This window comes from Petromyzon marinus, chromosome 48, assembly GCF_048934315.1.
Source record: "Petromyzon marinus isolate PM22_M1 ecotype Great Lakes invasive population chromosome 48, UKy_Petmar_22M1.pri1.0, whole genome shotgun sequence".
Taxonomy (NCBI): Eukaryota; Metazoa; Chordata; class Hyperoartia; order Petromyzontiformes; family Petromyzontidae; genus Petromyzon; species Petromyzon marinus.
The window spans coordinates 2207870-2230288 of NC_133714.1; the positions used below are offsets into that span (position 1 = coordinate 2207870).

The following is a 22419-nucleotide window of genomic DNA, read 5'->3' on the forward strand; positions in this document are numbered from 1 at the left end:
TCTCCGGTTTCCTCCCAAACACGTACATTAACTGAACTAATCTAGGTAAAGCACCAAACCACACAGACACAAACACAAATGAGGTAGTTACAACCACAGAAGCGATTTCCTCAATTTCACCAGTAATGCCTCCGAAAGTGTTATCGTACACGACCATTTGAGAGGGATCGGACATCAAATTAAGGACCAGATTATGAAACCTACGAGCGGGAACCCGCAAAACTTCCGCAAGGATTTAATGATGAGGAGCAGAGCGCTACTTATCAGTAAACAAGCACGTGGCAAAAACCGACATTCGCCACGGCGTCGTCACCACGGCGCTTGTGCCAGGCTAGGTGCACGCGTGGCCTCGGACCGTATATAAGGGAGATGCGCGGGAGACTCGGGGCTGTTGCAGTGGGGTCTCCGCCTGTTCCAGTGTGAGAATGTGGCTCTTTAATAAAGAAACCATCTCAAGACAAGTGTGTCGAAGTCGTCATTACACATACATACGTACACACACGCGTGCACACACACTCCCAGCGGTGACGTTAAGGACTCATTATAGTTGGAGGATCGCTCCGCTGAAGCAAAATAGTTTGGGTGCTTCGTTTCGCCAGTGCGAGTCAGACGAGTTGTATTGAAAGTTATTTTGTACGGAATTTGTTCAATGTGTTGTCGTAAGTGGGGGCTTTCGTACAATTAGTGCGTCGACTTTACGACCATCGGTTGAACTCATGCCTCAGGAACAGAACCCGTTCGTAAGCCGGGGACTGCCTGTAAAGTGTTAAGACGGCAAGTTGCAAATAATGTTGCATTTTTTTCAGCACAGGATTATAAATTATTAGTGCGTGGATAGGGTGTCTCACCTTTATTTTATTATCGGAAGTTTGTATCATCACGTTTACAGGTAAATTGACACGCGTGTTAACGATCAGCAAGCAGCCAGCCAGCCTGGGCGAAAGCGCGAGGTATAAAATTATGTTAATGAGCCCCGTCGCTCACGCCGATTGGTTGCAGTGCGTGACGTCACCGCGACTGAGGAGCACAGAGGGGCAGAAATTTACAGAAAAAAGTCTCTGAGCATATTATTTAAGAAGATATAATTCTTTGTAAACGTATATATACTGTTGTTACGACACATTCATGATAGAATAGCCTCCACTAAAGGTAATTTATATATGGTAATGTTTTGGCCACTTGTTAGGCAATTTTCCACCCTTTCAAATTATGCCAAAAGGTCTTCAGCATCCTTCCACAACAAGAGGGTGGCCATACACTTGGGAAATAATGAGCCCACGAACATTCTGGAAATCTGCAGTAACCGATCTATGGCTTCAGCAGGTGTAATCATTTACACGCCAGCACAGGATATTCGATTCGTCGTATTGATTTTGGGTTACGATTCGATGAGAGCAGTGTTCTTCACTGCAAGGACTGGTGGCCCCTGGTGGCCTTCATTGCGGCCCTCCACGATACACACAATGTGAAAACACCACTTGCAGGCGGTGTGGCAGGCACTCACACTCGTGTTCTTCTCAGGCGAAAGTGCCCCCCCCCCGCCCCTCTGAAAAATTCGTGAACACTGGATTTGAGGATTTCTGTTTTGTTCCTGTTAGCCTAAACAGGCCCGTGGCCACCATGGGCCTGCCTGCAATGCACAGCCAAGGGCAATTATCCAACACTGTAGCTCGTCAAACAAAGCATTATTGTGCTAAACATAGTGAGGATTGGAATCACAAAACGCGATGGATGTGCTTCATGCCGCGCAGAAAAAAAGGACAGGCACATGCTGAGCAAATGTCACGCATTTTTTTTTACTAGACTGTGCATACAAGCGTATTATGTAGTCCACAGTACAAAAAGAGGGAATAATTTTTCCCTGAGAAATCGTATTAATGTATGAAAAAAAGACGTTTTTAAAATTTCTACTTTAAAAGTTTACGAAGGCTATTTTATGTGCGTTAGCTTTAAAAGTAACTTGCATCCAAACGTAATTCACGTGTTGCAAAGGAAATAAACAGGAAAAACAGTTATGACTTGTTTTCAAAATTGTAAGGCCTCAACGTAATTAAATAAATTCAACGGCAGGCGTTTAAAAATCAACAGTTAACTTTTAATGACAGCGAGCAATTTTTTATGCAAGCCTAATTTTTGTTAAAATGTGGCCCAAACACTTATTTTGAAGACATGGTTATTCCTGACACACGCACATTGCCATTGTCTGCGTCACGATGCAGAGGGAAATTGCATTAATGAACGCAAACAGTTTATTTATGCCATGATATTTAAATTAGGTGTGCACAAACACCTAATTTAAATATCATGTAAAACAAAAATTCCTCAAGTATTTTTTTAATGCCCATTCATATTTTCTATGTTACAGGAACTACATGAGTAAATCAAGCAAAAGTTCTGGAATTCACAATATTGCAATCAATAATTTATACTCAGGTGCTGCTTTTTCCACTCATTTGCTTAGCTTCCAATTCAGTTTTCGAATAAGTGCTGAATACTGGCACTCACGTTCTTTGTGTTGCGAACGAAACGTCGCGATCTGTTATTTCTATTTACGTGACTTGACCGAAAGACCCAAAGAATATGAATTCCTGCAGTCACGAAAGCTTTAAATCAAGATTTAATCAGTGAATACGACTTTAGAGGCGAATTCCATCCATAGTTATAAGGAACTAAAAAAAACCAAGGTACACAACACTAGCTATGGTTAATGAGAAATAATTCCGTATTAGAAAACTGTTAATCAACTCATATAGACAAATATAGATTCATATCATGTAAGTTATATCTCATGCTGTAAAATAAATGCATCGTCTATTTTCCCCAATTGCCATTGCTCACGAGATGAAGAATCCATTTGTAAATCTCAAGAGCAGTGTGCCCCATGTGCTATGATACCGACCTGCTCAAGATATTTTTCACAGGGCTTGCCCTTTTTGTTATTTAAAGAGTAGAGTGTGCACTCACCCACAAACTCTGCTGTGAGCTGAAAAACTACATTTTGCATTCTGGTCTAGAATTTGGCCAAATGTAAATAAAATGTATCCGATGGGTTGTTTGTGCAGTCACTGGTGAATGGGCTGAGACCTTCAACTCACTAAAACTGAAAATCCACTTTTTAATAACCAGGCAGCTGCCTGGATTCAAACCTAGGTCCTTGGCAATGTTGTCTCGGACTTCTAAGCTGCTTGGCTACCTCCATTTCCCCCCTCATTCTGACTGGAAACCCAGTGAATGTGGATCATTACACCACAAGTGTCGCTGCCTTTATCACCAAAAATGGGACTTGGAAGACATTCTGCCTGGAGTGTAAAATGCAAAGCAGTTTCAGATAAATAACTGGTGTGACAATACACCCACTGTATAAAAAAATCTCACATTCTTGACACGACAGTACAACAAATAAAGTATACTCCCCCATAATTTACAGTGGTAGGGTCAGATGTCTGGAATGTAGACTGTCACGCTGCTATATTATTAATGGTGCACAGGCTACTTTTACAAATTTCAACTGTCCATAGCAGAGGTACACATTTTTTTTTACACAAATGGTACACAATGGCAACTGGGATGGAGGCTGGCCAATCAATGTACGACATTTGAACCAAACAGGGGTATATGTTTGTAATTGAAAATGTACATTTAAAAATATCTCATTTGCAGTTGTGTTTGCTCCAACAGCTTAAGGTAGCATGAGCAAATCATTTGCAAATAATTTTGATAAATCACGAGTTGGAGGTCAACCGAGGTTACGAGCAAGTAAATCAGTTCGTGTCAGGTACGGAGCACATTATAAAGTTGCATGATGAGAGGAGGAAACCGCTTGAGAGACATTTATCCAATGGTTGACGGATCATGGCTGATGATGACGATCCGAAATACATTTTGACACGCACAATTCAAGGCATGTATTACGAGCATGAGAACCAATTCTCCAATTCTCATGAATGAATCAATTGAACTTTATAATTGTTAAAACATTCAGCAGGGGTTGTTGATTTTATGAGCCTGGAGTTTGCCGGCCCCCTCCTCACCACGACAGTCTCAAGCGTTTGAGGTTTGCGGTGTGAAGACGAGCACCATGTGGATCCACTCTATATCGAGTAAATTCCAGTCATAAATGTGATAAGCATGGCGCAAGGTTTAGAGGCAAGGGCCAGTGGTGGAAATTCCATGTTCCTATGGCACAGGCTATATACCATAGGACTACCACTTGTGAATTCCCACAAAGTGGTACTTCATTTATTGACCACAGAGAAATGTAAAGCCGAGATTATTGCAAGCCATGAGCCACACACTCATCTGGCAAGTTCACCGTGAAGTGAATGTGTACACGATTATGTGCTCTCCTTTAAAACGCAAAGTCACGTGCATTGCCTGTACGTAATTAAGTGAACAATAAAATACAGGAATGGGAATCCCAGCGTTTGTTTCCCGATACACCATGAGCCAAATGTACTTCTCAAGCCTCTGCACAAATGATAGCAAGTCCGAATCTTCCTGAAACTATTTACATAGCAAAGTAAAAACGGTAAAGGTGCAGTCCTGCAATTGCTTGCTCATGCCACTGCTGGTGGACAGGCCTCCACTAGAGGGAGTTCTATAGAACCCCTCTGGAGTGGTATTTGGCCTACTCTTCCATGCGACCTACTGATTGACTGTGTATGGAGAGGCAATGTACAGTATATATCCGGTGTGCTGCACCAGGAGATAGACCTCAGTTCAGTGTGTTAACCAAATTGATACCATGGTAGTATTCCTAGTAAATCATAGCTATTATAATTTACCTTGTAAACAAGATTATATAAGCAGTACTCTTAACTTTGCCATGTGGCTCAGTGGCATTTTGTGCACCTGCAAATTCTTACCAAGAATTTAACGAATTTTATGTTATAAAATATGAACAAACTTCCATAATATAAGCACCCTCAAATGCAGTTGAGAATTATGATGTAAATACCTTGTACAGTTATACCTGCATGCATATTATGCCTAAATAGGTTGACATGAAGTTTAAAAAAAAAACACAGTACAGTATAACAATTCATGTAAGCAAATCAATCACCGAACGAAATTGAAAATAACATGTGTGCAAGGTTATTTGTTCACAATCTAGTAAAAAAGGTCAAATCTGATCAGACAACCTCAGGAGCGATTGGTTAAGTAATTTCTGACAATTGTTTGCAGAATATGTCACCGTCTGACAAAGATAATATTGTCCAACATCACCAATGTTATTGTTGCAAACATTGCAAGCATTTTTTTCGTTGTCAAACCATTTAACAAATCGCTCTTCAACGGTCTTGTTTGTGCTGTAGCACATGTTGCTGCGACAGGACGTACAGTCTGTTCTCCTATATGGCGTATTTTTATCACGCGAATTGGATAGTAATGCGATGAATGTATTAGGGACTACGTTTTTGTTTATTGGATGAAATGCAATTGAGTGAACGGAACTCCGTCGCATGAATAGGAATAAGCGGTTGTACAGCCGCCTCGGCATAGCATCACGTAAGGCGGGATTCTGCCATACGCTTCTAGATGCTACCCACGCGCCTCGGTATTTGTTCATCCTGCGTTACGCATATCGCGTGTTATCGCGGACTGTGCTTTACCTTTTATTTCACATAACGCCGTGTTCTTCAGGAACGCAACTAGCACCGTTATAGGAGAACAGACTGTAATTCCTAAGGAACGCGCTTTACAACCTAAATGCAAGCCAGAGAGCCTGTAGTACAGCACAACCGCGGGGATTTGCCATCCTCTTTTCTGATGACCGAGACTCGGATGGGGACCCGTCGTAGAGGCTGCTTCAGTGTTTTTCTACCCAAGGTATCCACAGGAATTCACGGGGTAGCGGGCTTCAAAGGGTCTGTCAGGGTTCACGGATTGTGTCATGACGGCACGCCTTCTGGAAACGAAAGAAGAAGTCAGAAACATGACGCAAGAACAACTCATCTGTTTCTGAAAAAACGGTGGGGTTTTTTATGTTTTAAGGAAGGATGTTATGGGCAAAGAGTTAAAATACAGAAGTATAAAATACATATGTTATAAAATAACACTTAAAATCAATCAACGTTCAATCGTGCGGGTATAATTTACATTATACCTCCACGATGATCTAACATAAAATAAAAGAAATATGAATCATAACATTGGTCGTGAAAGCCAATGTATAAAATAACAAAATGACACATGTTTTACCATTTACTTTATGCTCCAATAATTAATCTGAATGCAAACGTCAATCGCTAATGTGGCTTTAATTTCCGACTCAGCAAACAGTCAACGCGTGCACGTTGCTGCACAGGAAACGGATGGCGTGGTCCATGAACGCAGCTCATCATGCGACTACAAACTAGCTGGGCTTGGCGGATTACCACGAACCATGGCTCCACTTCACACATGGCGTGGCCTTTAACGTCATCTATGTATGTTGAACTTCTTCCGCACCGTACGTAGCCAACCGCGCTAATCAATAGGTGATTAATGCAGGTGGCAAAGACCACCACCACCCCCCCCACCACCCTTTAATCCACTTTCTCAAGACACTGGAGGAACTGGCCAAATATGTAAATTCAGGACCCTCCTAAAATAAATTGCGACTCAAGTCAGGCATTCTTGGGAAAATAAAAGTAACTGTTAATTATTTGCTAGCGACAATAATATTGCCATGTATCTATCCAACTAAACCTAACCGAGACTCAAGATTCTGCTTCATATGACCGGTGTTGATGTAGACTGTAGAGCAACAACTGTAATTTCACATTGAGGTGGTTGAACCAGACGATTGCATCAGGAGTAATGGAGTGGTGAACCATCGCTGTGATGCCTCCTTCATATTTGAGTTATGTCCTACTGGACATATGTGAAAAAGAGCTTCACAGCTCATCGGGGTTCCTCCAGTCTGAATAATGATTCTGATATGTTCCATGGTCTGTTCTGGGTGACGACAGTTGCACACCAGAGACTTATTTTTTTCATGTTGCATCTGAATTCAAGATTACCTGCAGAAATATCCTACACTTGGACATACAGTAAACCCTTGTTAATTTAAACACATATGGGGCTCTGGCCTTGCCGAATTATCCGATATTCCGAATTATGTATAATGGTACTCCACAGTGCCTCCTCCGACATATATACTAGTACTGTATATTTGCCAAAAGCGCAGCCGTGCCGAATTATCCCCAATTAAGAATCATCAAATGAACCTTATGGCGGAACCCCGGGGTCCCATCCGCCCCTGGCTCTTGCATAAACTGCGTTGCGACATCATTTTATGTCTGTTGAAGGCGAACGATACGGCGATCTATTCCTCTCGACGAGGTCTACACGAAGCGCAAATCAAAGTTTCAAAGTTTTGATTCTTCTGCGCATTCGTCCTCCCTGCGCTTGGACGACGTGACAAGAGAATGATCCGCTCCAGGAGGGTCACGGCGTTTATGTGCGCGGTGGGACGGAGTCGCCAAAAATCAATTAATTACGGTTTTTTTTACTACTTCCATTCATTCGGGACCCCGGGGTCCCACCATAAGGTTCAAATGCCGAAATAACGAGGTTTTACTGTATGTGCCAGTCCATTTTAAGGACTGCTTCGATTTTGTAAGGGAGGGAACTGGAGTGCCCAGAGAAAGTTTTACTTACTGTAGCCGAGTGGTATTGAAAGAGGTGGTACGATGCTTCACATTGGGCGATGCTGTGGTGAGGAGTTGTGAAGTGTAAACTTAAGCCCAGGAAAGTGCCCCTTAAAATTATTGAGCTAAGGGTTAGCTTCCTCCTCAAACTATAAGCTTATACTTAATTACTTTACAGGCTAATATTAATTGGAGTTACTGTACATGAATAAATCACCCGATCTCCTCATCAGATCTCAGAAGCTCAGGTGGATTGAGCCTGGACAGTGCTTGGATGGGCGACCACCGTCTATAGCACGGTTGGCTATGTATGGTGCGAAATAAGTTCGAGAGAGTGTTGTAGGCTGCTTCGGGGCTATGTTGCCAGCAGCAGAATGTATTGGGGAAATTATCCGTTGTTGTGCTATACTATGGCTCCTGCATCTACGCTCCCCCACCCCCTACATCATCCGCACTGTCCAGCGTGGTGAAGCATCACGAAATACCCCCCCCCCCCCACCCACGATCCGCACATCGCGGGCAGGCTCGTATCCAGCAGTGGACTGAAGAAAAAAAAGTCTGTACCTGTGCGCCAGTTATTGGTTGCTATTGGGGGGCCTCCTGGGCTGCGGAGACAGGACTGCCGTTCTTCTGAACCCCGAAGGCCGTGATGAAGACGTTGACCACGACAATGATGAAGATGAGGCCCGTGGCGATGTTGTTGAGGAGGTCGAGCTTGCGGTGCTTTCCCGCGTCGTTCAGGTCGTACTTCACTGCAACGCGAGGAGGGGCAGGAAGGTCGAGAGGTCAAGAGGTCAAAAGAGAGGGAGCCCGACGTGAAACGCCAGACACGCCATGAGCAAGCGCAGAGACAGGGAACCCTTTGCCGACCAAGTAGCCCCTCAACAATCCGCTTGTACTCCGTGGTGGCCCATCAAATAACTATCCAGGCTCAATGTCGTTCGGCCATCGATGGGGCCGTTTTGAACGTTCCTCCGGGTGTTAACGATCGATTGGGCCCCAGCCAGGACTCCTGAACTGGCAACATCCTGCACGGTACTTACATTACACCAAAGGCTCACGGATCGAACACAACTTGACGTGATATAACCTCCCTCCGAAACGAATCGTGACCCCGAATCGCGACAACTCATCGAAGTCAGAGGGATCAAAACTGTTAAAACGCAAGATTGTCAGAGCCCCTGTACGCACTGAACAAAAACATGTTGCGTGAAAAAGATACATTTATGTCTTGCTGTTGACAGCGAGATGCAGCTTAGCCCATGGCCAGCGTCGGTTGTGTTTATTGCAACACTCCATAACTACCCTGGCGCAGAATGCAGCGCAGCTGGGCTTGCGATGTTCAGCTGGGCCGTAAACAGCCTCCTATGATCAATTAAGTGCTTTTAACTTTTTACCATCGCAGAGCGTTTCGAATCCAACAGGCTCAAGAACTGGCCCCTCCCCCTACACACACATGCGGGAGTCCCCCCAACAAAGGATGAGGCATGTAACAATGCGCTCCCTCGCACGCAAGCAGAGCAAGCGGCCAATGGGAACGCACGGAGGCAGAGATTTACAACTTAAACAAGCAGAGGGGTGGAGCTCATCTCCTGTTTACAGCCCTGAGCCAAGGGGTGGAAATTCCGAATTCCCATGGAAGGGGTGTGTAATCCCACTTGACAATTACTGTTGCCCTTCCCCCCCCCCCCCAAAGGCTACGGAAGGTGGCGAAATATACAGTACACACAAAGCGATACTTCAAACCTTGTGGGCCGAAATACTAAGTCCCGCATATAATGGGGGTCCGCCCCCTTTTTGGGGAAAACCCTAAAAATTGCTAAAGATTTTGAAAATTCACACTCCTTTAGCTCAAAACCAGGACAGCGCGTAAAGCAATTTTGTGTCAGTGTTATCCGCGTCTCCACATCACGAAGGAACGACCCCCCCCCCACCCTAGCCAGTCCCAGTTGAGTCCTCTACCGTGCAGTATCCACTGTAGCATTGGATTGTGGGTCCCAAAATTGTCCCATGTTTTCTGTGGTGCTTTTTTACCTTTTACGTTGCTTTATGTATTTTTTACGACATAAAGAGCAATATAAATACGATTGATTACAAGCTGTGCATGAGCGATATTTGGCCTTCATGGAAATAGCGGGTTTTTACGAAGAAAACACGTACACAGAGGCACCAAACCACTGAATTAGCCTTGTATTTTGAGGACAAGCAGTACTTTTTTTACCAATCCCACCTGGCCAGGTGGCTCAGTGGCAGTAATCAGCTCATAGTCGGAAGGTTAAAAGTCCAAATCCTGTGTCAATAAAATAAGTACTGCTTTGTGGGGGAAATCAACAGTGGTTGTTCTATGGCTACTCGACATCTGTGAAAAAGTACTTTATAGCTCGTGGGATTCCTCCAGTAAAATATTCTTATTCTGTTACACTCGCCCCCGCCATAGAAATTCAAAAATTCCACCACTAGCTCAGGGCTGTAAATAGGAGAGGAGTACCAATGTCGCATTACACACAAAGTGCTTGCCACAAATTAACCACAATACCTTGCTGATCTCGTTAAGGAGCATAACCCATCATGCGAACTCCAGTCATCCTCACAGCGGCTTTTGGCTGGCCATCAAACAAAGACGGTCACCGCATCGCTCGCTTTCAGATGCGCTTCTGCAGCCGTCTGGAACTCTCTTCCTTTCGATATTAGGAAGCCAATGGAGCTATGCACTTTGAAATCTAGATTAAAAACTAACTTCTTTTTGTGTTGAGTGTGTTGTCCTTCCCCCGCACCTCCGATTAGCACGGTTGGCTACGTACGGTACGAAAGAAGTTCAACATACAATGCTCAATTGAACCGGAAATCGCTTTAACCTTTCTGAAAAGAACGAAAGGCCGAGCGAATCCCCACTGCGATTTCGTGACCTTAACCATCTGCGCATCATAAGAAACGCACATGGGACGGAGAGGCGTTTCCCACCAATGAAGATGAGCAGGACTCCGACGACAATCTGGAAGATGATGGAGACGGAGAGCAGCGCGATGAGCACCGCGTAGAAGTTACTGGCCGTGCCGTGCTCCATGACGGCCTTGAGCTGCGACGCGTTGGCCATCAGCAGCGCGACGTCCAGCATGCTCTCGGCGGCGCTCTTCTTGGTGGCGTAGTGGTTCAGGTCCAACTGCCGGCGCCCAAACACCCGCCCGCCATTAGCCGGCAGGGCTTCCTGGGGACAGCAGAGAAAAATAAAACGTGTTTATACGTCCATCTTCTTTCGCACCGTACGTAGCCAACCGTGCTAATCGGAGGTACGGGGGAATGACGGCAAACTAAACCCAAGCAGTCCTAAAGATATTAGTTTTCAATCTAGATTATTTAAAAGTGCATAGCTCCAGTGGCTTCCTAATATCGAAAGCAAGAGACCCAAAGAGACCCATAGAGACCCACATAGATCCAGAGACTCATATAGAACCAAAAAGACCCACAGAGACCGATAAAGACCCATAGAGACCCATACTCATATGGATGTATGCTGAACTTCTTTCGCAGCATGCATAGCCAACCGCGCTAATTGGAGGTGTGGCGGAAGGACAACAAACAAGACACAAAAAGCATTTCTAAAGAAATTAGTTTTCAATCGAGATTATTTAAAAGTGCATAGCTCCAGTGGCTTCCTAATATCGGAAGAGTGTTCCAGACGGCCGAACTGGAGGTCGAATGTGTGAACTAGGGGTCGGATATGTGATTTGGGAGTTGGATTTGAATGTAATTAGTAATGTGCAGCCCTTGCATTTGCTAGCTTGCATGGGCCTCCGTTAGAGGGAGCGCTGTAGCACCACTTGACAGAAGTTGGCCTACTCTTCTATGCTGACCAGACGTTTTTAAAGAAGAGTTGGGAGTACCCACGCTTTATCCCACCACTCACACGACCTCCTGATCATCCGTGGTCGTACCCATTTATACTGCTGAGTGGAGGGAGGTGGGGCTACTAAATAAAATTGCTCCATTGTTAGTCACAAAAAAATACTGACATCCAGGGCACATGTTATCAAGGTGAGGTAATATTTAACTTAGGCCCAAACTCAAGAGTCCATACACCTAAAGACAAACTAAACTATATATTTTAAACTACTTTTTGTTTTATCAGGTAAGGTCCCACTGAGCTATATAACTCTTTTTCAGAAGTGACCCGGACACAAATGATAGCTCAACGAAGTGGTTAATCATGTGGAAATTTCAAGCAGCCAAATACTCTAAACGCATGTTGATTCTAAATGTGGAGGGGGAAATCCGGAGGCCCTGGAGAGAAATCCACGTGACCACGGGGAGAACATGCAAACTCCAAATATACAACAGGGCGTCAGGGTCGGGATCGACCCCACGACCGCCTGTACACCAGGCGAGGTAGTTAACATCTCGGCACCGCGAATTGGACACAAAGGTGCCTTTATCACATTTTGTCCGAAATCAGATGTTGTTTTTGGTAGTGCCTGTGAGACTCGGTTATCTGTGACCTATGAAAATTACCTTTTGCTGCAATTAGGAAAATGGATTGAACGCGACTTGACCAACGAGACCAAATAAGCTCGAGACAATACAAAGGAGCAAGTGAAAGTATGGGCAATATAAGTGAGGAGGAAAAAAAAGTACTGATTTTTGTATTGTGACGAAGAGACACAATTGAGCGAATTGTAACCCTGCTAGTTCCTGGTCATCAAACATGGTACATTTTGAAAACACTTCAATTGGGTCTCAGAGGCTATGCCATCATGTAAAACAACACAACTCTTGCTCAAGCATAATTCAGGATGTGAGTTTTCCTGAGTGCGCGGTCAGCTCTTCATTGTGCTTTTGGGTTGCATTGCGTGTTATTTGGCACGTCCAATTTTTTCGCTCGCAGCTTATTCAGGGTGCCACGGTGGCGAGATGTGAACTACCTCGCCTGGTATACAGAAGATCATGCTTTCAATCCTGACCCTGGCATGCTGTATATGTGGAGATTGCGTGTCTCTCCCTGTGGTCGCGTAGATTTTTTTTGGCTGCTAGAAATGTCCACATGATTAGCCACTTCGCTAAGCTATAATTTGTGGCCAGGTTGCTTCTGAAAAAAGAGATATATAGTTCAGTGGGCCTTACCTGGTAAAATTAAACAAATTGTTTAGTTTTCAGTTTGTTCAGTGGGACACCATGCCGAACAACACGATGTGCACGATCCGAAAAAACACATTCTGAGAGATAAGGAAACCTGAGCCGATTAATTAGACCAGTCAAAAAATGGGTTCACAATTAACCTTCTAATCTTTCAGAGGTTAATCATCTCTTACAATGCCTCTGCATTCACGAGTAAGGGTGTGCATGTGTGGGTTTTTTTGGCAACCTTAGTAACCAAATACTTTCAGAAAACCATTTCTATCGTTCTTAAAATAAAAATGTGATGATATGCAGAGTACTAGTGCAGCTTGCGTCATTATGTAGGACGTGGCAGTACGAACACCTAATAATGAGCACCTAATAATGCATTCATCCGTTTGTACATTCTACTGCACACATTACTTTTGACAGTCAAATCTCTTAAAGTGGAGGATCCCTCAATAGACTGGCTTGTGAATTTGTTTATGTGATAACGTAAACTTGCACTTGGGATAATTTAACTCTAAGAACCTTTAAAAACGGGGGTAAACTTGAGAAAATCCCAACATATATGACTACAGGATGTGTTCTAATAGTATGGTGTAACATTTAAAAACATCTCAAGCATGTCGTAAACTTAAATAGCGTTCTCTCCCAGTTACGAAATGTTTACTTTATATAAATGAGCTGTGGACGAGCCATTGCTTCAGACCAGAGCAATATCCTGCAAATGTTTCTGTGGGAAAGTACCCATGGCCAATAGTAAAATCCCAGAAAAAAACCCTTAGTTATCAATATTACTTTTATAAGGAACACGTGCAATCCAAAACTTTGTCATGTGCTTCTCAAAGAGTGCATATTGCCAAATCTGCAACAAACAAAAAAAACAGATCCGCTTCCCGGTGCCACATGTTGCCCGTTGCAGGTTGTGACCCAGTTTAGCTTTTTGTGAAACAGCCTCTCCCTCTGCTCTATATTTATAGAACTCCACAGTTACATAAGCAGCACAACGCTGCCTTCGTTCACACAAGCCGTGCAGATGAAATGCATGCACAGCATGTACATGTATTTAGCACTGTACGTAGCCAACGGCGCTAAACCCATAATCTTAAGACAAAAAACCTTTTTGATTTTGCCGGCCCTTCCCCAACCCACGATGGCTAGCGTGGTGAAGTATGGTCAAACGCAACCCACGACTGCCACAGTTATCGAGAGACCATGATGGATTGGCAAAGTTCGGTAAATTAGTCGGGAACGCCGAGATTAAATAAGAATTCAAGGGAATTCTGGATTATGCACAATGAAATGGCAAGTTATTTTAAACCCTCCATTTACTATTTTTCAATTGTCCTGGACCGTTATAAGGCACCACACTGTAACGTACCATCTGAAATTCCTGCATAATCCATCCATTGTTGCGGCTGCCATCTGCTCTGAATAAAATCCACTGCCAAACCATGAACCTACTACAGTAGACATAGGCTGTTGTAAGGGCAGCGTCAATGAGCTTTTTGATGGAGCGGAAGGTTTGAGAGGAATGAGAGGGATGAGTCATTATGCTGAGTCACTACATTGGGCGAATGAGTCACCAAGAGGGGCTCAAATTGCCACGAGCCTCTCAATATCTGGTGACAAAGGGAATGGGCTGACCATCACATGGGCCTGTACTTCACTGCATTTATCTTCACTGAGAAAACAACTTTTCTAAAGCATTCACCGAGTTCGAAATAGAAATTGGAGGCATCATTCCACTTACATGAAATAACAATATTTATTTTCACGTCTCCGTGAAATTCTTCAGTGAACCACTGCGGTCTGGTGCTGCTTCAAAAGAGCAATAGCGAAACTACACAAACTCTCTCATGAAGCCCTCTCGCGTGGAGCAGCAGACCTCGATATTGGCATCTCACTCCTGAACATATTGCCATGCGCAAGAACGGAAAATTGTATCCTAAATTAAATTCAGAGGTGCATGACATTTTTTGACATTTCAGGGTTCAGCAGCAGACCAATTTGGTATGATTATTTACAGCCCTTTGTCAACCCACCTTTGTATCAAGGCCTCCTCAAGCTGTGTAAGTCATACGCATTGCCCGACTGTGCTCTATCATGGTGCAAAGTATAGGAAACGTAAGCAAATCACAAAAACTAAATAAGCTACACTATTTTTATTTTCCTCGGAGGATGGGTCAGGATGAGTTTTAGATATCACCCAACATGGGCATTTACCATAGCCGGGAATTGAACTCGGGAAGTGATGTTCATTGCGCAGGGCAATAACCACTGCGCCATCCCTCCTGATTGTCAAACATCAAACGTGTCAGTAAATTTACTTGTATCAGTCTATGGCTTTCAAAAATGTCATCGCAGTTATGGATGTAAAACCCCACTTCTTAAACACCCGTTGTCTGTTCCATTCATCAGAATTAGGGGTGAAAAACACTCATCCCGGTCACGGCTTACACCAGTGGGCACCACAGCACCCCCTAACCCCTTTCACCAATCAACCCACAATAAAGGTTTTTTTTGGGTTGTTAACCTGCGATCTAACCCAAAAAACCATGATGGATCAAATTGGTCGCAAAAGCCTACGTGTTAAAGTGAACTGACACATACCGGCATGGAGAAGTATGGTCAAACAATCCCCACGACTGACATGGTGTGGATAATTCTTAATCAGGGCTTAACATTTTAATTATTGTATTGAAAATGAGCTGTAGCACCCACCGAAAATTATTTAAAGTTACGCCGACAGTTGTTTCATAAAACATGGGCAAGCAGTCGGGTAAAAACACAAACCTTACCTAATATCTTTCCGAGTAATGCCAATCGATGTCTTTCAACCCAGCGAATTCATCATCAAAAACGAATGAAGGCTGTGTAAATATACATATTGATAGTGTGTGCTATTTTAAAATACAGTACTGTTTTATTTATCCATGTGAGTTTCCAAAGTTCTTATTTATTTATGTAAGCATATGTTTGTTTAAAAAAAAGAAAATTTCAAACTGGACATTTGCAAAATGAAATTGTCCTTTTATTTGAATGAGCACTGGGATCGCATTTGGTTAAAGTTACTAAAAAAAACACAAAAAATGTTTTTTACCAGGCAAGTCCTACTGAGATGTATAGCTATTTTTCAGAAGCGACCTGGCCACAAATGACAGCTCAACGAAGTGGCTTGTCATCACGTGGAAATATATAGCGGCCAAAATTCTAAACCCATGTTTCTAAATGTGGAGGGACAAACCCAAGCACGGGGAGAATATTTCACGCGACCAAGGGGAGGACATGCAAACTCCAAAAATACAACAGGCGTCAGGGTCGGGATCGAACCCACGACCCCTTGTATACCAGGCGAGGGGGTTAACATTTTGCCACCGTGGCACATTCATATGGCGGGGTCCAATCTTCCATTGACCACTGCAGTACAAAGCTGGGTTTTTTTTGCTACTTTAAACGTTATCCCATTGCATGGCTGAGCATTCTCCAAGTACTTTCCAGTTTCCTCCCACATTGAAACCCAAAACATTCCATTGTTTGCAAAAAAACTGTTTTAAAAGTTCTGAGACTGACGTTTTCCTGGGCAAATAAAGGATATTTATCACCCCCCAATCATTTTCACGTATACTGTATTTGTTCTATAAATAAACCCATGTGTAATTTGAGTCTGAGAAGTGGTTACAATAAAAATCTATATATACCTACTACAGTATCTAACTCTAGTATTAATAAAACACTTGCTTGTATTTCATGATTGCACGGTACAAGATGCACTCTGTACTTATTGTACACAATATAATGCTGGCTTACAATATATTGTATTTATAGAATTCTCGCAAGAGGCCTGTAATGTCCTCAACAGGTGTATTAATAGACAGCCCTTTTGTCAATCCACTACTGGATGAGTAGTGGGGATTATTCAATAACTTGCATGCACAAGCATCGAAGCGTGGCTTATTTGCATACTGATATCGTGTTTAGTTATTGTCATTTTAAGTTACACACACACACAGCTTGTACCCTAACCCACCACACTTGATGTCAGCGCATTCACTTCTCTACGATTGACTCCCAATAACATATGGGGCAGATGCCTCCTCTTCGCCATTCATTACTGTCATTAGCCAGGACAACTTCTCATTTACCTTATTGCAGGGGCAATCTCCCTTGCTACTCGCCACGGTGGCTAGGAGATGGTATGTGCCTCGCCTGGTGTACAGGAGGTCGTGGGTTCCATCCCGACCCCGGCGCCTGCTGCTGTATATTTGGAGTGTGAGTGGCTCTGTCTCTCTCTACTCGGGGCCCTCTAGTTTTCCCCTCCACATTTAAAATCAAAATCACGCGTTTCGAGTATTTGGCCCGCTATACATTTTCACGTGATAAGCCACTTGAGCGAGCTGTCATTTGTGGCCAGGTCGCTTCTGAAATAGAGCTACTCAGCTCAGCGGGTCTTCCCTAATAAAATAAAGAAAATAGTTGAGTTCAAATCGCTTACTCAACTCAGATCTACTGCTAGCCGACATCTCTCCTCCGCTACCAGAGAGGCGGTGGTCACCACTACGCCCGGCCACCTTTGTCTCTCCCTAAGTGGCGATGCTCATACATCTCACCAGGCACTCATTTGAGGCCGAGTCGACCTAGGAGATGGTGGGAGGCCCCCAGGACCGGTTCAGATAATCGTCACTGGCGTTGGTGGCCGTGATGGGGTTCGTAGCGCACCGTACTGCAAACACGGGGCACTGTGTACGAAGCACAGCACGCACGTGGAATACTGTATACTGCACACGTGTAACTGTGCCGCACTGTACACACGCACGCGTACTGTAAACACGTGTACAGTGTTAACTAGTTGCACATACAGTTTAAACAGTACAGTACCATTACCGATCAACCCTTTATCAGTGCCCCACCTTATTACAGACCAATTCAGACAGAACAATTCAGACCGTATTGGTCACCCATTGCCCCTTATAAATCTCAACGTTCATCCTACAAAGTTCCATCACAAGGGGAGAAACACTCGCAGATAAGCAACATTTCGCACACGGCTGGCCGCACGAATGGACCTGAAAACTCAAATTTCCCTGCACAAGAACCGCATGGGCTGCGATAGCGATGCAGTATGCACACCGTATACTTGTGTAGACTGTGCATGTACAATTCACGTGCCACGTATGCTACGCCAATACGCAAACACGTGCAGTCTACGCGATGCGTACAGTATAGGCACATTTACGCAAGCGAACGGTGACCAGCGGTTTGCGTAGATCGATCACGTCAACAGCCGTGATCGATCCACCGCTGGACGATGTAAAACAAGAAGGAATCCACCGCTGGACGATGTCAAACGAGAAGGAATCCACGGCCTTCGTCTAACAGGTCGAGATAATTGCACGGCTCCATCTCCCCGTTATGATTGGGGGCCCCGGTCAGCATTGGCCTATGATCGCCGCTAAATTAAAACGATGTGTAAAATGTTCCGTTTAACAACGTTTAAGCTTCCGCGCACTAATATTCTTAATAAAGGGTGGGGGGGGGATGTTTTTTGTGTGTTAGATCGCGTTAGTATAGACGTGTCGTCGTATCCCTCCACCACCCGACAAAGCCGGTGAAGGTTTCCTCACGTAAACAACAACAACAACCACAACGCGCCAATGAGTTACCAAGGAGAGTAACATCCACGACATTTAAATGTTGTTGTGGTGTAATGCCGTGTCCCTCTAGGAAGTATCGACAAGACACAAAGACCACACACACACACGTATAGGCTAAACAGACTGGGGCTGGCGCCTATAGAGGCCGGGCACTGTGGGCACACGAGGAGGGTGGTGGTGGTGGTCAACAACAACCACCACCACGCCCGGCCGCCTTCGTCTCCCCAGTGGCGATGTTTGAGGCCGAGTCGACCTAGGGGGGGCCCGCCGGCGATCACCCCCCGAGTTCGATTCCCACTCGCGGCCAACGCCAGCGGCGAGTGTTTAAACCTCTCCACCCCCCACACACAACAACAACAACAGCATGCAGGATGTAATGTAATTAATGTAATAGAGTAAAGGGTGGTGAAGTATGGATACTCACCGGCGTGGGCTGTAGCCTGTCCTCTTCTGGCACGGTCAACTCCATAGCGCAGCGTGCCACCAACAACAACTCACACAGTGTGTTAACCCCCTCCTACAACTCACACACAGTGTGTTAACCCCCTCCTACAACTCACAGTGTGTTAACCCCCTCTTACAACTCACACACAGTGTGTTAACCCCCTCCTACAACTCACACAAGTGTGTTAACCCCTTCCTACAACAACTCACACAGTGTGTTAACCTCCTCCTACAACTCACACAGTGTGTTAAACCCTTCCTACAACAACTCACACAGTGTGTTAACCCCTTTCTACAACAACTCACACTGTGTTAACCCCCTCCTACAACAACTCACACAGTGTGTTAAACCCTTCCTACAACAACTCACACAGTGTGTTAACCCCCTCCTACAACTCACACAGTGTGTTAAACCCTTCCTACAACAACTCACACAGTGTGTTAACCCCTTCCTACAACAACTCACACAGTGTGTTAACCCCCTCCTACAACTCACACAGTGTGTTAACCCCTTTCTACAACAACTCACACAGTGTGTTAACCCCCTCCTACAACTCACACAGTGTGTTAACCCCTCCTACAACAACTCACACAGTGTGTTAACCCCCTCCTACAACAACTCACACAGTGTGTTAAACCCTCCTACAACTCACAGTGTGTTAAACCCCTCCTACAACAACTCGCACAGTGTGTTAACCCCCTCCTACAACAACTCACAGTGTGTTAACCTCCTCCTACAACAACTCGCAAAGTGTGTTAACCCCCTCCTACAACAACTCACACAGTGTGTTAACCCCCTCCTACAACAACTCACAGTGGGTTAACCCCCTCCTCCTACAACAACTCGCACAGTGTGTTAACCCCCTCCTACAACAACTCACAGTGTGTTAACCTCCTCCTACAACAACTCGCACAGTGTGTTAACCCCCTCCTACAACAACTCGCACAGTGTGTTAACCTCCTCCTACAACAACTCACAGTGTGTTAACCTCCTACTCCTACAACTCACACAGTGTGTTAAGCTCCTCCTCCTACAACAACTCACACAGTGTGTTAACCCCCTCCTACTCCTACAACAACTCACACAATGTGTTAACCCCCTCCTACAACAACTCACACAGTGTGTTAACCTCCTCCTACAACTCACACAGTGTGTTAACCCCCTCCTACAACAACTCACACAGTGTGTTCACCCCCTCTCTCTCTTTGAAGTTGTCGCTACATTAACAACATTACAACAACACAACAACACACCAACAACAACACACACTGCAGTAACGGGGCTGTAGTAGAATCCCGACGAGGCTTCATGCGTGCGGAGTTCTTGTTAATAAAGGCACCGGGGTGGAGGAGGAGTGGTGGTGGTTGGCAGTGGGAATTTCCGAACAAAGGAGAGAGCGGATGGACCCATTTAAGGGGGGATGATGGCTTCGAAGGCGCCCTCCTTCCCCACTCCCCCATGGCACTTCACTCTCTCTCTATTTCCCACATCCACCAAAGATTATCCCTCTGCATTAGAAGCCCTTTAAAGAGACCTGTCTGTGTTGTGGGGGGAGGGGGGGTTGGCCGACGCCACGCCCGGCCGCCTTTGTCTCTCCCCCCCCGGTTTCAAATGATCGTCCGGCGGTGTTGGCCGTGAGCGAGAATCCACAGCTCTCAATCCATTCGGTTCGCCCCCTCTTCTTGTGCAGGGAAATTTTAGTTTTTCAGATCCATGCTTCAATTTCGGGAAAAGACAAACCTCAAGAAAAAGGCGACTATTTGTTTTTTTTGTGTTTCTCCCTTGTGATGGGACTTTGTAGGACGAACATGGAGATTTATAAGGGTCACGGGGGTGACCAATAAGGTCTGGATTGGTCTGTAATAAGGTAAGGGCACTACTGATAAGGGGTTGACAGGGATGGGAATTGAACTCGGGTGGCCAGGTTCGTAGCGTTGACCGCTACACCCCCCCACCCACCAAACATCACCACCATCAACCACTCTCTCTTGCTACATCACCACCATCAACCACCCTCCCTTGCTACATCACCACCATCAACCACTCTCCCTTGCTACATCACCACCATCAACCACCCTCTCTTGCTACATCACCACCATCAACCACTCTCCCTTGCTACATCACCACCATCAACCACTCTCTCTTGCTACATCACCACCATCAACCACTCTCCCTTGCTACATCACCACCATCAACCACTCTCTCTTGCTACATCACCACCATCAACCATTCTCCCTTGCTACATCACCACCATCAACCATTCTCCCTTGCTACATCACCACCATCAACCACAATCCCTTGCTACATCACCACCATCAACCACTCTCCCTTGCTACATCACCACCATCAACCACTCTCCCTTGCTACATCACCACCATCAACCACTCTCTCTTGCTACATCACCACCATCAACCACTCTCCCTTGCTACATCACCACCATCAACCACCCTCCCTTGCTACATCACCACCATCAACCACTCTCTCTTGCTACATCACCACCATCAACCACTCTCTCTTGCTACATCACCACCATCAACCACTCTCCCTTGCTACATCACCACCATCAACCACTCTCCCTTGCTCCATCACCACCATCAACCACTCTCTCTTGCTACCTGACCACCATCAACCACTCTCTCTTGCTACATCACCACCATCAACCATTCTCCCTTGCTACATCACCACCATCAACCACAATCCCTTGCTACATCACCACCATCAACCACTCTCTCTTGCTACATCACCACCATCAACCACTCTCTCTTGCTACATCACCACTATCAACCACTCTCTCTTGCTACATCACCACCATCAACCACTCTCTCTTGCTACATCACCACCATCAACCACCCTTCCTTGCTACATCACCACCATCAACCACTCTCCCTTGCTACATCACCACCATCAACCACTCTCCCTTGCTACATCGCCACCATCAACCACTCTCTCTTGCTAAATCACCACCATCAACCACTCTCCCTTGCTACATCACCACCATCAACCACTCTCTCTTGCTACATCACCACCATTAACCACCCTCTCTTGCTACATCACCACCATCAACCACTCTCTCTTGCTACATCACCACCATCAACCACCCTCCCTTGCTACATCACCACCATCAACCACTCTCTCTTGCTACATTACCACCATCAACCACTCTCTCTTGCTACATCACCACCATCAACCACTCTCTCTTGCTACATCACCACCATCAACCATTCTCCCTTGCTACATCACCACCATCAACCACAATCCCTTGCTACATTACCACCATCAACCACTCTCTCTTGCTACATCACCAGCATCAACCACTCTCCCTTGCTACATCACCACCATCAACCCCTCTCTCTTGCTTCATCACCACCATCAACCACTCTCTTGCTACATCACCACCATCAACCACTCTCCCTTGCAACATCACCATCATCAACCACCCTCCCTTGCTACATCACCACCATCAACCACTCTCCCTTGCTACATCACCACCATCAACCACCCTCCCTTGCTACATCACCACCATCAACCACTCTCCCTTGCTACATCACCACCATCAACCACTCTCTCTTGCTAC

The 22419-nt window shown here is 45.1% G+C and overlaps 1 protein-coding gene across 7 annotated transcripts in view; it reads right to left on the reverse strand.

Moving 5' to 3' along the window:
* Window positions 1-1777: 1777 nt before the first annotated feature.
* The window catches only part of NINJ1 (ninjurin 1), a 49855-nt gene continuing 29213 nt past the window's right edge, over window positions 1778-22419 (reverse strand). For 2 of the 7 annotated variants that reach the window (XM_032972498.2, XM_076074455.1), the window contains exons 2-4: window positions 10572-10839; window positions 8199-8386; window positions 1778-5908 (exon numbers count right to left, since the gene is read on the reverse strand). In XM_032972498.2, coding sequence (XP_032828389.2) covers window positions 8220-8386; window positions 10572-10839 — 435 coding nt within the window. In that variant the 3' untranslated portion in view covers window positions 1778-5908; window positions 8199-8219. Of the gene's footprint in view, window positions 5909-8198; window positions 8387-10571; window positions 10840-16891; window positions 18742-18824; window positions 20240-22419 lie in introns of those variants that run through there. The other 5 variants (XM_076074454.1, XM_076074453.1, XM_076074456.1 and 2 more) reach the window with 5 other exon arrangements.